Below are 14,510 nucleotides of genomic sequence, written 5' to 3' on the forward strand. Positions count from 1 at the left end.
ATTGTATTCCTATACACTATCAATGATGAATTAGGAAATGCTACCAAGATACCATTTACAATAGCATCAAAACCCGTAAAATGTATAGGGAAAACTTAACAACCCATTTAAGTACTGTTGGGTAGTGGTGTTGTGGACCTGCCACCAGTATGGTGGCTTACTGGGAGTGGAAACAAGAGCCTCTAGAGGATTTGGGGGGTCTGGTGTTTTGGGTTGGACAGTCAGGAACTCCAAGGTGAAAGCACGGGAAAAGCTTGAGGCTTTCAGTGCAACAAACTCCGCAAGTACAACCAGAGATTGAAACATAAGCTTTTATTACTCTAGTACAACTTGGACTTCACCAAGGCCTAGCTTTGTGGGGCATGTAGTGTGACTCATGATTGTGGACACAAAATCATTGTAAGCCTGTGCTACAGCCCTGGGCTACTTTCGAAGACACTCGGTTTCAAGAAACTTCACTTGCTTCTCAAACTGAGTCCCATTTTCTTTTTCCTCCTTCTCTGCCTTGATCCCAACTTCTTGCCTTGGGGCTTCTCTGTCTGGGTAATACAGGACTCCGGCCTAGGTGAACCTTGGGCAGTGGCCCCTTTGCCACAATCAGTGCCTGGGCCTGATGCTGAGCCTAAAGCCTCTGGAGGCTGACTTGGTTTGGACCCATCTATAGCATCCAGGAGTGGCCTGGGTAGCAGGCAGTCATGTTAGGCTAGCTCTCAGCTCCTTAGTGAAGCCTACAGGCACTGGCCTGATGCAGGCGCTGCTGGACTCTCTGAGGTATCTCAGAACCCTCATTTCTAGCTAGTGGACTGAACCATAGGACAGCCACACCTCTCTTTTCCACATTGCAAGCAGCTGGGAGGGTCCCAGGCCTAACTCGCACTATTGTAGAGAGTGGCCAATTTCCCCCAGGGCTTCAGCAAAGTACAAAGAGAAGGGCTAAGGGCTGCTGCTGTAGGCCTGAGCTGCAAATGCCTTGTCCAGCTCTCAGGGGAGCCAGCTCCCTGCTGCATCCCATTGTACCAGTGGTCCCATTCACCTCTCCTCTCTGGCCTATGCAGCCAGCAGCCTTAGACATGTATTCCTCCCCCACACACCCCTCTCATGACAGTGGCTTTCCTCTCCCCCAAATGGACTGAGGCAGGCCTCTGAGATGTCCTGCCCTACTGCCAGCTTCCAGCAGGCGGCCTGGGTGGCTCTGAGCCTGGCCTGTGCCCACACCCCTACAGCACAGGGGCCACCACCTGCTCTGCCCTGTGAAGCTGGGGCCCCACCCCTATTGCCCACAGGCTCCTGAGGGTTCATGTGCTATGAGAACTTCCAACCATGAGAACTTTGACTTCCGGGTTTGGGGGATCCGCCCGCATGAAGAGCTCAGCTCTGAAATTCATCACTCTCTTCCGGGCCCTGCCTGTCTTGGTATTCCAGGCCCAAGCCTGCAGGAGGAAAATGCCAGTTAGTAAATGGAGGAGGCTCCTTGGCTGCCAGAGGGCTGGTTCAAGGGCTGGGCCATGGTTTCCCCTCAGCTCCCAGGGTGCTCTCTGGAATTAGGGTTTCTATTCCTAAGCGGAGCTTGTTCAAATAGCACCTGGAATGGAAAATGCTTTCTAGAAGCAGAGGGGGCACTGGCACCCCAGGGCTAAGGGAAGGTGCTGTTTCAAGAGAAAATGAGGGAGCCAGAGGGAGGCATGGGAGTAGGCTGGGCTTCCAGCCATTGTTAGAGGGGGTGAGTGGCCTGTCTCACACCCTTGGGTAGCAGGGTCCTCATCAGTACATGATTAAAAAAAACACTGCTGTTTGGGGCTAGCATGAGGCTGAGCATCCGGCTGCAAAGCGCAGAGGGTACCTGGGAGGGAGCTTGACGACAGTAGCTGCAGGCTGTCTAGGACCCCATCCTCGTACAAGGCCAGCTTCTGCACCATCTTCTGTCGCGCTGGGTTGATGACAATCTGTGGTGGCCGTGATGACGCAGAACTGCCCAGGAGTGATCCTGGGGTAGAGAGAGTGCCCTTGTAGCTTCAGGGGCTGTTATCCCTAGGAACTCCTCACTGACACTCCCGGTCTCACGAATCTTCCTGGCCCCCAGCCTAGCTTCCTGCCCTCAGGAGAGAAGTCCTCAGGGCCCTAAAGGCAGGGACTAGGAGGGGCTGCATCATGGCCCTGACTCCCAGCCAGGCCAGGAGCCTAGTCCTGAGTAGAGCCTCCTTGTTCCTAGCTCAACAGAAAGTAAGCTCCTGACCTCCTCTTGCCCACCTGAGGGGCATTGCCTGGGACGATGAGACAATGCTGAGCTGTCCTCTGCACCCCTTTCCAAGGCCAGGCAGGCTACCTGTCCTAAGACAGAGGCCTGGAGCTTGCTAGGGACAGAGTGAGCTTAACATCAGGCCCCAGTTCTCTTATCCCAGAAAGCTGGAGGTGAGAAGTATGGGGACTGTTGCCAAAGGAGGCCCCTGGTCCCTATTCTGGGCACATGTCCCCAGCTACCTTCCACAGCTGTGGGCTGGGGCCCTGGGCCACTCCCCCATAACTCTCGGGTGGCACCCCTTTGAGTAGAGCCGTCCTGCCCAAGGGGTGCTGGAGTCCACGTGGCGGCCTCTTGTCCAGGGCTGTCTGGCAGGGCTGGGCCTGGGGGGCAGCTCATGGTCAGGTGCCAGGAATGCAGGGCAGCTGATAGGCCAGACACACTCTCGTCACTCTCCACAGGCTGGTTGTGGCCTTTCTGGAGCTGCTCTGTAACTGGGGCTGGGGCTCCTGAGGGCACTGCCAGGGGCTGCCGGGGGCTGGCACTGCTGGTGGTGGACATGTAGGAGTTTTCCTGTGGGGAAGGAGGGCTGCGGCAGGCAGCCTCTGCTTCCAGGAATGGCCCTGCCACTGCTGCCTGAAGTCTCTCCAGCCTCTCGTACACCTGCGAGGAGAAAGAGGGACTCTCAGGGTAAGTAATCCATCACAGCCCTCACAAAAGACAGTCAAACCACAAGGCTGCTCCAAATCATCTGTGACCTGCCTTGGGGCTTCGGCTGCCATCCCAGGCCCCACATCACTGCTCTGGAGGCTGTGGGGAGCACTAAGCTGGCACACTCTGCAGCCAGGAAAGCTCTGTCTCTTGCTCCTTTGTCCCTGCCATAAGGAGCACTGAGAGTCACAGCCACCAAAGCTAAGGACTGAGAACGGCTTCTGTCTTCTAGAGAGTGAATCTCACTACCTTGCTGCTCTCAAATAGGGATTCTCTATTCTCAACTGTCAGAGGTAAAGAGGCTGCGGCCAGGGAAGGGACAGAAAAAAGGCAGATGCAGTGGTGCGGTATATCCAGAAGAGGGAGCAATAGAAGTCCTTTGCCTCTCTACAGCCCAGGCAGGGTTCAGTGAGGCCCCCGCCACCCCAGGCAGAACCAAAGGGCAAGTGAGAAATGTATGGAGACTCTGTTTCCAGAAAGAGGTCTGGCAGGTGCTGTGTTTGGGTCACTACAGGGTAGTGCCAAGAATGCAGGATTTCCAGTAGGCCACTGCCCCCATGGATAGTAGGTGCCTCAAATGCTTCCTGTCCCCCTCCTCCAGGATACCTGGGTCATGGGGGGTCTCCTCTTAGCCCGGTGGTGCAGGCAGCAGCAAGCCAGCTGGCCCAGGGCCAGGCCTAGCTCGGGTGGGCATGGGCCAGGTCTGGGGTCCAGGTGCTTCTTGTAGATCTGGGTGGCGATTGGGGCAGCCCAGGCATCTGAGGCCAGACCTGCCTGGAGTGTGGTCTGGGTGCTTTTCAGGACCACCCCGGCATCCTCAGCTTCCTCTTTAACCAGGTCTTTCTGTGGGACAGATACTGTGAGCATGGCCGCTAGGAAGGCTGTGCCTTCAGCTGAATTCCCCAGGCCCTGGGTCACTGACTCCTGTGATCTTTCTTCGGTTGATTAAGCACCCATTGTGTGTCCAGCACTGCCCCAGGCCCTAGGCATACAGCAACAAACAGAACAGCCTGGGCCCACTTTCACAGAGTGGACTTCCTAGAGGGGGGAGATGCCAAAAACAAGCCTATAAAAGCAATGGAAAACTCTGGCAGAGGCCCATGAGCAAGTGGCACCTGAGCTAGGATCTGAAAGCATGAATTAACCAGAGAGGGCAGAACCAAGAAAGGCAATGTACCATGGAGAGACACCCCAGAACAGAAACAGGACTGGAGGCCACCTTGAGTTCTGAGATGGGAAGGACCAGGAGGAAGAACCTGAATGGGGGGTGACTTTTCAGGCCCTAGAATAGGCAGCAGAGAGCCTAGAGGACAGAGAGAAGGCTGGCGGTGGCAGGCCCTGGGGAGTTGAGGCTATATTCAGGCATTGGGCCTTCACCCCAGGCACAGTGGGAAAGCAAAGGGGTTTCCATGATGTCTTTACATTTTTTCCCTTTTTATTGATTTTAGACAAAGAGAGGGGGAGAGAGAGAGAAACAATGCTCTGTTGTTCCACTCATTAATGCATTTACTGGTTGACTCCTGACTGAGGATCAAATCTGTAACCTTGGTGCATTGGGACGAAGCTCCAACGGAGTCATCCAGCCAGGGCTCTTTACATTTTTGAACGATTAATTTGGCAGTGGCACAGAGGACAAATGGAAAGGATCCAAAGACGACCAAAGAAGGACCCCCTGAGGAGTCCGGGGCAGTGATGAAAACAGAGAGAGCAGCCCTAGTTGGATGTGCCGATGGGTGTGGAAGGTGAAGGAAGGCTACTGTCTGGCTCCCTGGTTCCTGGCCCAGACCCCGTAATGGACAGAAACAGCTCCAAGCCAGGAGCAGAAGCAGCTGAAGGTATACCAGTTGGTAAAGTGTAAAGAGCAAATGTTGACTGAGCACATTCTGGGCTCAGAAAGTGTCTAAGTGTTGCACAGGCATTAAGTTTGCTTCCACATGGGGAAAGGGGACGAGCAAAGAGTGGAGATTTGCTCCAAGAACACAGTCCAGTTGGGACTACAACTCAGGTCTCATCTCAGTCCGTGGCGAGGCAGACAGGAACCATGATTAAGAGGTGGGGGCAGCTCAGACCTGCCTTCACAACGAGTGTTTGTCTGCTGTGGGCCTGGTGGGGCCCAGAAAAAGGCTTCTCAGAGCCTGCCCAATTCTCCGTCCACAGCCTCTCGCAGGCTCCCATGTTCTCTTTTCCACTGTAGCTTCTGGTCCCAAAGCACTGGGACTACCTTGCTAGGAAGCTCCCTCCCCTCCCCCCAGCCGAGGTGGGGTCTGGAAAAGCCCAATGGATCTACAGACAACAGGTTCCTCTTCATCAAGGTAAAGAAAGCTGTTTGGGCCCTGCCTACTTTCAAAGATGAGTCAGCAGCAGCAAAGGCTGGCTGCTGTGGAGTGTGGCATTCCAGATCTTTCCACCCTCCAGGGCTGCACCTGTTGGTTGTCAGGAGTAGTGCCTCCCTGCCCCTCTCTCTCCTTCCCTGTCTGCCTCTCTCCCTTCCTGTCTGCCTCCCTCCCTGCCCCGCCTCAGGAGGCTCACCAGGTACTTGGTCTTGGCACCATGTGTCCTCACAGCCCTCTGGCCAGCTAGGGTCTCCAGAACTACCTGGAGAGAGAGCAGATGGAGAGCATAGCAGTGGCTTCTGGGATGGTGCTGTCCCAGGCCTTGGTGGGGAGGCCACAAGCAGAGGAGGTTTGTGGGGTAGACAGAGTGGCCCAGTCCTTAGGCAGATCAGGATCACCTCCCTGCAGGGACAGAGCCAGATGTCAGGGGAATGAAGCTTTGGCAGTTTGGAGCACCGACTTGAAGAAAAAGAATGCAAAATGACAAATATGAAATGAGGTGCAGGGCCAAGGAAGGGGCCCATGCCAGGGAGGGAGGGGCCTGCAGCTGAGGCTCTGTTAACTTCCTGCCGGGTTGGCCTCCGGCTCTATATGGAATTCTGCAGGCCCTCTTGACTTGGCTGGCCACAGCTTCCCAGCCCTCCAGCCAGTAGAGGGGACTGTGGCTCACCACGCCAAAGCTGAAGGTGTCAGTGTCCACGGCCAGCCTCCCGGTCTTGATGTATTCCTCGGGCAGGTAGGCCAGGGTGCCGCGCACGGTCTGAGTCCGGGCCACGGTGCTGCTCTGACCAGGATTGGCTGCTGCAAAACGGCTGAGACGAGCCAGGCCAAAGTCTCCCAGTTTGGGCATCAGTCTATCATCCAGAAGGACGTTGGAACTTAGGGGAGAAAGGACGGATGTCAGCCTGGCCCTGGCCCCAGCTCACTCTGCCCCCCACACCTGCCTGGCCCTGACATAACTGGACTTGAAGACCCCACACTACACCCTGCCTACAGAGAGTGGCTGGTACTGTTAGAACAGTCCAGCTACCTGGGCGCTTGCAAGCAGCACCTAGAGCACCCTTGCACAGTTCAGCCCCTACACAGCAGTGGGCCCTGTCCTTGGCTTCTGCTTCCACATCTGTCCCATGCCAGGTACTCAGTGACCCTGGGTCCCGCTCTGATGTCCCAGGCCTTGGGGCTGCACCTTGCCCACCATCTCTGCCTTGAGCAGGGGGCCAGGCCTAACCTCATGAGGGGCACTCAGGGCAGGGCTCCTCTGGACAAGGCTCCCTGCTGGTGGAAAGTTTGGGAGCACCATTGCCTTGCCATAGCCTCCACTCCTGCAGCTCTCAGGGGACCCAGGGGCCTGGCTGTGCCCCCTTCTTACCTCTTGACATCTCCATGGATGAGGCTAGGGCTGTCCTGATGTAAAAACTGAATAGCCCGGGCTGTGCCCAGAAGGATGTCCAGGCGCTGAGGCCAGGAGAGAGGAGAGCAGGCCTGGGTCTGGAGTAGAGAGAGAGCAAAGGGGCACAGGGGAGGCTGGGGACCACTGTTCCTTGATCCTGACCCTCCCTCCACCTGTCACTGTGGGATCTGGACAAGCACTTCACTCTCTGGGCCTTAGTTTCCCCTTCTGGAAAATGAGGAGCAAAATACCCATGAGCTACTTCACACGAGAATTGAGACTAAGCTATGCTACCACTTTATAAAGCATACTGGGAATGGCTAGGACCGTGCTTTCTGGAGTCATCATATAATTCAGAGGTCCTCAGTTCCTGAAGTTCATTCATCTCAGGGTGATCAGGACATCACTGGAGGCTTTCTCCCTATTTCCCCCAACAACGTGTGCAGTTCACCCCTGTGTCTTGTGGGCACCTCACTAGACAGGGCCCAAATGTGGGTCCAGATAGTGCAGCCTGTTGCCCACTGCCCCCTTTCCTCAAGAGCAATACTGACGACACCTTTCAGCTACTCTGTTTGCAGAGAGGAGAAGCTTCAGTCAATAACCCCCTTTTTAGAGGCACCACAACCCAGGCTCCTGGGCGTGCAGGAATAGTCAGGGAGAGGCCACAGAAAACGGTGGCCCACCTTGGCCAAATGCTAAGCCCAGTACTGCCTGCTGGTGGGACCCACTCATCGAGGCTCAGAGCCCAGGCCCCCTGCCCCACTCCTCCCAGGTGCTGCAGGTCTGGGGAAGCGTGTCAGGCCAGGTAAGACTACCTGGAAGTGGAGGCGGTCTTCCAGGGAGCCATTGGGCAGGAAGCCATAGACAAGGCAGTAGTAGCCACTCTGAGCACAGTAGCCAGCAAAGTCCACGATGTTTGGGTGACGAAACCTGCTTGGAAAAGTGGGGCCTCAGTGCTCTGGCCCCCAGCCTCCACCATGCTTTCCATCTTGCTGTTGTGGGAGTGACCAGTGCCTACTGGTCCCTCAGCTAGGCTGGGCCTGGCAGGCTTCGGTATCCGAGGGAGCTAGGTCCCATGGTGTGTGGTCCTGGAGGGATGTCCCAGGCTCACCGTGATAGCTGCTCCACTTCGGTCAGGAAGCTCTGCTTGACAGTGGTCCACTCCAGGTCTGCCTCCTGTAGCCCCCAGGGAAAATGGGGGGGCAGCATGAGGCTCTTGAAGCCAAGGCTTGATGGCCACTCCCAGTGCCATCTGTCCTGGGCCCAGAACAACCAAGGGGTTGGGGACTTTAGCTGGGGAATCAGAGGGCTGAAGGAGCTGTGTGGGAAGCAAGGGGGAAGACCAGAAAGGTGAGGGTCTGCTGCCGGCCTTCCAGGACCCTCAGAAGGATGCTACACCCACCTCCTTCAGTTTCTTCACAGCATACACTGTGTTCCTCAGTACGGCCCGGTACACACACCCAAAGCCGCCCTCCCCGATTTTCAGCTCCTCTGAGAAGTTGTGGGTGCCCTGGGAAATCTCATGGAGAGGCCAGCAGAATGAAGAGGGGTGGTTCCCTTGCAGGAAGGACACTGCGTTCTCTGGGCTCTGCTGTAGAAAGAGACCCCAATCAGGTGAGGTCCTGTCTTCTTCCCTCAGCCCTGGCCACAAGCTCTCCCCAGCCCAGGTACCTCCCAGCTGGCCCTGCTGGACCAGCTGGGGCTCCCCGGTATACCAAAGCCTGGGTTTCTTGTTCCTTGTCTGGAACCTTTGGGGGGGGAGGGGGGGGCAGGACCCACATACCTTGGTAGAAGAAAAGCCTAGAGATGGTGCTGGTGGCCAGACAGCAGGGCTTGGGACAGGGCCGCACTCAGGCCCAGAATGGGTCTGGGAGCCTGGAAAAGCTTCATAAACACACTAGTGAGAGGTAGGTAGAGACCAGCGGCGGGGTCTATGGCAGGGTCTGGAGCCATGGTCAAGGTGGCCTTTTCTTCAGGTCCATCAAGCCCAACACCAGAGCCCTCTTACCTGGGGAGAGGAGGGTGGAAGCTGACAACTGCAAGTTTGGGGGGCTGGGGGCCTTGGCCTCAAAGGGTGCAGAGATGCTGCTAGTCCTCGGGGCGGTGGTGCTGGAGGGTGGGAGGGGGGCAGGAGGGTGCCCTGGGACGTTAAGGAAGGAAAGTATGGTTACGCCTTGGCAGGGGGAGGAGCCCCGTGAGAGGCCTCCAGCTCTAGGGTCCCAGGTCCCAGGGCTGCATGCTCACAGGCCGTAATGATGTCCCTGGCGCGGAGCAGCTGCAAGTGCGTGAGGATGTGCACGAGGTCAGACACGCGGGCGTTTCGGTTGATCCAGGGCCACAGGACGCTGGCCGTTCGCTGCCCAGAGCGTTCGCACAGCCGTAGCTCGGTCTGGTCACGCACAATCAGGGCGGCTGCGGGGCAAGGGGCGTCAGGCCTAGGCGCTGGGGCCGGCGCACCCCCCCCCGCCCCGCCCCTTCCCTCCCGAGCCGGCCCGCCGCCACCTACCGAATTGGCACCAGTCGCTGGGCTCCAGGGCGTCCATCACTTTGTAGAAGCGACACATGACCCAGGGTGGCACCTCGTACAAGAAGTGCTGGGCGCCGGGAGCGGCGGGGTCCCCCGGGCCTGGGCCCCCAGCCATGGCCGCCGCCGCCGCTGTCGCCGCCGCCAGGCCGGGGCCTCTTGGGGCCTCGGCCGGCCGGGTCCGCGGACACTGACTCACTTCCCCTTTAAGCCAGCCTCGTGCGACGCCCGCCTAGGCGGAAGGGGCGGTGCCCCGGGACTCCACCATCTTGCTTGCTGCTGGCGCCACCGCAGCGGCCCTCGGCCACACGGGGGCGCTGCACGTGGTCCCTTACCGCGAAAGCAGCTCGTCTGCGCGGGGCCGGGAGGGCTAGGCGGGCTTCCAGGAGGAGGGGCCATCAGAGTGGGGCTCCGAGGGATGGAGGGGAGCGGTTCCCAGCACGGAGGACGGTGGCTATGGCGAAGGTATGGGGCGTCCGAGAAAGGGCTGGAGCAGGGCCTTGTTGACAGTCATAGGGAGGCCCCCTTTAGACGTTTTGGCTTTATTTGGGAGGCATGGAGAGTCGAGAGAGATGCTGGTAGAACTGGGTCAGATGTGGGTTACATACACAAAGGCCCCTGGCTCCTGTCAGCTGGCCGTGTGGCTGGGTGCAGGGAGAACAGTATGGAAACTTGTACAGCAGCCTGCCCCAGCTTTGAGCATTTTCATCCACCTCCTGTGCCTGGATACCATCTTTTCTGCTCCTTCAGGAACCTGCAATAGCAAGTGTTCCCAATATCTTCCACTTTTCCTTCTTTGCTGGCTCCTTCCCACTAGCACATAAACTGGGTTTCTCTCTTTAAATAAAAGGGTTTCAGCGCCTGCTGTCCCTCCTCCCTCATCACGTTTCTGGCTCAGTTTGCATTCACTCCTGTGAGGATGGCTTCTCCCACCCTCTTTTCTACAGCAGTGGACAGGCACCAAGCTCAGTTCTCGGTCTGGTTGACGTCTTGGGCACATTGTCTCTCTTGTTCATTCCCACAATGCTCTGTAGCCTCCATTCCTCCACCCCACATCAGCAGCCACTATTTTCCTGTTGTCTCCCTGAACATCTCTGGAGTCCATCTCCTCCCCACTGGCCCACTGCCCTCACTACTATACTACCTCTTACCTGGACGAATGCGCTGGCTTCCTGGCGGCTTCCCTGCCTAGTCTCCATCCTGGTGCTCTTCCTCAGGCACAAATTAAGCCACATACTTTCCTGCTTAAGACCTTCCCATGCTTTCTGAAGCCCTCTGATGGGTTCCAGCTCTTCAATGCATCCTCCAATGCTGTCACAATGTGGCGCCTGCCCTCCCACCTCATGTCTAACTCTCTGTACATGTCAGCAGCCTTAAGCCATCCAGAACTCTTTAGTGTTCCAAGAATGGGCCAGGGCTTCTGCAGAGTTTGCACTTTGCAGTTTCCTGGCCCTCATGTGACAAGGTTGAGCTCGCTCAAACAGCTCCCTAGGTGGAAGCTAGGGTTAAAGCTCCCTAGGCCCCTCTGGCATAGCTGCCTGCAGCCCTTGGTATGTCTGGCATCTCTGGTGTATCCTTCTTGAGCCTCCTCCACTAGATGGGGGAAGACCCCACAAGCAGCACCAGGTGCCTTTCTCCTTTGTTTCTCCAGCTATGCATGTTTGCAAGGCAACAGGTCTACTTCCCTCACCATCCCCCTTGTCCTCTTGATCCTGACCCCAGAGGGCTTCTGCCACCCCAAGCTGTCCTCCCAGGGACTTAGGGCTGTTTCCAGAAACCAGGTCCACCCAAATATAGACCTCCATTGGAACCTCTTCCCAGAAGCCACAGTCACTCCCAAAGAGGATGCCAGCCACACCCTGAGTATGGGAAATTATCATGCACGCACACACCAAGCTCTATAAAGGAACAGGCACTTGGTCCTACTTGCTCACTGCTGGACTGCAGCACCCCAGACAGGCCTGGCACACAAGAGATGCTCACTACACACAGGTTGAATTTCAACCCTTTGTCTTAATGATCAAGTCCAGCACTTACAAATGCACCTTCTAATAGCTATGTCCACATTTGCGTGTGAAGCTGGACACTGAGCAGTTGTTGTCCCCTCCAGCCCAGCAACAGCTTGGTGAGGATGACTGTGGTGGGGCAGGTAGCTCTTGAGAGCTCATAGCCTTACATGGAAACCAAGCAGCATAGGCAGGGTGTGACACCTACAAACCGAAGTGACAACAGCACCCCCTTTGGGCAGGGAGTCAGTTCAGCAGAGGCCATGGGAGGGTCTTAGGTGGTAGGCACAGGAGCGGGAGCTGGGGGTGGTGGTGGTGTGTATTTGCAAAAGCACCTCAGCACATCCAAACTGAAGAGGTGCCCCTATCATGGCCCTGAGAAATAGGGAAGTTGTGCTGCTGTGCAGAAGGCCTGCAGCCTACCTGTCTCTGGACCTAGGGCACAGCAGACAGATTTGTGCCAGGTCCTTTCCAGCTTGCCACTCCAGAGTTTCCTCACACATGCAGAGCAGTGTGCCTGGAAAGTGTGGCCTTGGGGCACCCAAAGGGAGGCAGTGTATGGAGCGGGCTGCCCTTTCCTCCCAAGGCAGTCCTGAAAGCAGCTGGCTCTCCTGTGTTCAGGGACACCAGACCGAATCAGGAAACACACCACCATGCTGTCCTGTGAGCTGTCAGGTAATGAAAGCCCAGACCTTTAGTCACTTTCACAGAGAGATTTATCGAGAATGCTAACAGCAAAGGATACAGTACTTCCCAACAAAAGGTGCAAACGCGTCACTTAGAAAGGCATGCTGAGTAGTCTTTGCTTTCACACGTATTAAAAAACTTACAAAAATAAAATAAAACTGCGTGCTGCCCATCTTTTCAAATAGTAAAAGAACCTTATGAAAAAATCACTTAATTTTACAACAAAAGACACAAACGGACATTTTTATGTAAATTTATAAGGCAAACTCTTTATATAATAAATAGGTTACAGGGAATTCAGTGGGGGGTGTTTTTGAAACGTATACAGGTACATTCAGACAGGTTTACTGAAATGGTACAAATTTCCTTAATAAATTGCCTTTTGTTTTTAAATATATCAGTGCTTTCAGTCATTTGGCTATACACAAAGAACCTTTTTTTGAACACTACAAAAAAGCAATCAATATTTTTTTTGTTTTTAAAACGACCTACTTATTTCCTAAAGTAATTGTCCCAAAACACAAAAACTGAAGGTGAATGCAATAGAGGGCTTTTAGAGACATCTCCAGCCAAGTCTGTCCTGGGCAGCTCCCTGTACCCCATGTTTACCTCTCCCATTCTCTGCACAGGGTGGCTGGCCTGTGTCACTGCAGCTCGGGAGGGGGCAGCCACCCTGCCTGGTTCCCACTACTAAACCCCATGTGCAAATGGTCACTACAATCAGCACTGTCCTCACCTTTCAGAAGAAGGGTTGCCAGGCGCTAAGGGAGCACACATCTGTCCCTGTTTTGTGAACCCAAAACAATGTCTGGTGGGGGTAACGGCTTCTCTGAGGACCTGGTTTTGCCATGGAAAGGGAAGGGGGTTTCTCACACCCAAATTTTTCTGGGAATCTGATGACAGCAAAGGGAGCATATCCTCCTACCCCACCATCATCTTATGGCCTGGGATGGTTGGGAATTGAGAGGTCACATTAGTGTTACGCACTGGGGTAAGGAGCGGGATGTGATGGAGGTGTCCTAAATGGTTAATGCCCACTGCCCGACCTGTCTAGAAAGAGCTGCATCAGGTGAAGAGTGGCCAATCTGCCCTGTCAACATATACCTGACCTATGGCCACAGTGGAGATCTCCAGGGAGATGCCTACCTTTTGTCTGAGCCACTTGGTTCAGGCCTGCCCCAGGTTGGCCCTGCTCACACACCTCCTGGCTCCCCTCACAGGAACATAAACCTCGTCTGTCCTTAAAAATAACAATGATGCTAATAATCTTGGGGGGGGGGGCGCAAAAGAATCTACTGGGTGGAACAAGATCTGGTTTTGCTCTGACTTTGAAAATGGCAACAAGTCAGCTATTCAGTCTGTTGGCTTAGATTTAACTTCTTGGGTGGCTTCTGGCTGATCTGAACAGGGGTCATCTCTTTGGGTCTCCCCTCTTGGGGAAATAGGACAGCCCCTCTCATCTCAGTCACCATCCCCTCCCTCTGAATTCGTTTGTTTGTAAAGAAAAGGTGTCTAGAAGCATTTGTCTCTGGAACAATTACTTTAAACATGGTTACAATACAAACTTCAGTTCAAACACAGAAGAGATTTACTTAGCAAAGTTCCTTTCACCCACCAATTACACAAATATAAGCCTCAACACCACAGTTAAGAGGACCAGTAGAGAGAACCTCATGTTTGGAACACAAAAGGGGAAATAAAAACCAAACCAAACCCAAACAGAAAACCCCCAGAAAAACAAGGGGTGAGAAGGAAGGGGAGGAGAGCTAACACAGCACACATTACAGTGTCCGGGTACACAGGAGCCCAGCGCGATAAAAGGGCTCGGCACACATTGAGTAACAGTCCTGGTGATATTTGGTCATATATTCATCAACTACTGACTCTGGAGCGGCTGTTATTGATTGAAGCAGTGACAAATCAAACGGAAAAGGAGGCCTTGGTAGCAAAGGAAGGAGCAGGCTTCAAGTTCTGCAAGCCTTGTGCACTCCACTGTCCAGCTCCCCAGAAACACTGAACTGGGCGGGCCCCGTTCCGGCCCAGCAGGGCGAGAGGTCACTGGGTGAGGCTAACTCGGGTGCTGATTTCCTACTTCCATCAGAAAGCATGCACGTGGACACATGCGGACACCCACCTGTTAGTGGCCAAGCATCAGTGGCAACGGCCTCCTCACCTCCTCGGCCCCATTCCAGGCAGGGTGGGCAAGGACATCATGGCCCACTGCTAATACTGAATGCAGGCTGGAGTGGGCCCCAGACCAGGTCCTCCGAGGGGCCCAAGGGTAGCCCAGCCGCCCAAAGAGCCTACAAGTGTTTCTCTTTTGGATTCAGGCCTCAGAAGAAGTATTGATGCTGGAAGGGAAGCTTTTGGCCCTGGTGATTATAATGCTCTCTGCTTTGGAAGAACAAGTTTCTGAATTTTTTTTTGGTGTTTTTAATTACTTAAAAAAAGGATCAAAAAGAATTGTTACAGCTAAACTCTCTAGCAGATATTGCTCATTAAGAATTACAAAAGCAAATGCAATTACTCGCAGGATGTGGGAGAAGAAAAAGGGGCATTTCTGGAGTCTTTGCCACCTCCTAGAGGAGACTGGACTCTCTATGTGGTTGTGGGGTCCCTGGCA

General features: G+C 54.9%; 1 protein-coding gene across 2 annotated transcripts; it reads right to left on the reverse strand.

The window, feature by feature from the left end:
- Positions 1 to 297: 297 nt before the first annotated feature.
- IRAK1 (interleukin 1 receptor associated kinase 1) lies at positions 298 to 9,327 on the reverse strand. Of its 2 annotated transcripts, XM_087829288.1 has the most exons (14): positions 9,177 to 9,327; positions 8,915 to 9,082; positions 8,679 to 8,810; positions 8,454 to 8,554; positions 8,073 to 8,261; positions 7,782 to 7,846; positions 7,486 to 7,600; positions 6,650 to 6,768; positions 5,951 to 6,158; positions 5,477 to 5,542; positions 3,554 to 3,790; positions 2,479 to 2,899; positions 1,841 to 1,984; positions 298 to 1,430 (listed from the first exon to the last, which is right to left on the reverse strand). In XM_087829288.1, the coding sequence occupies exons 1-14, from the start codon at positions 9,310 to 9,312 to the stop codon at positions 1,369 to 1,371; spliced, it is 2,163 nt and encodes a 720-aa protein (XP_087685414.1). In that variant the 5' UTR covers positions 9,313 to 9,327; the 3' UTR covers positions 298 to 1,368. The 2 variants fall into 2 exon arrangements, with proteins under 2 accessions (XP_087685414.1, XP_087685413.1); XM_087829287.1 differs by lacking the exon at positions 3,554 to 3,790 and having other exon boundaries at positions 9,177 to 9,312.
- Between the last annotated feature and the right edge of the window lie 5,183 nt (positions 9,328 to 14,510).

The sequence above is a fragment of the Miniopterus natalensis genome, chromosome X (genome assembly GCF_054644295.1).
Source record: "Miniopterus natalensis isolate mMinNat1 chromosome X, mMinNat1.hap1, whole genome shotgun sequence".
Lineage (NCBI taxonomy): Eukaryota > Metazoa > Chordata > Mammalia > Chiroptera > Miniopteridae > Miniopterus > Miniopterus natalensis.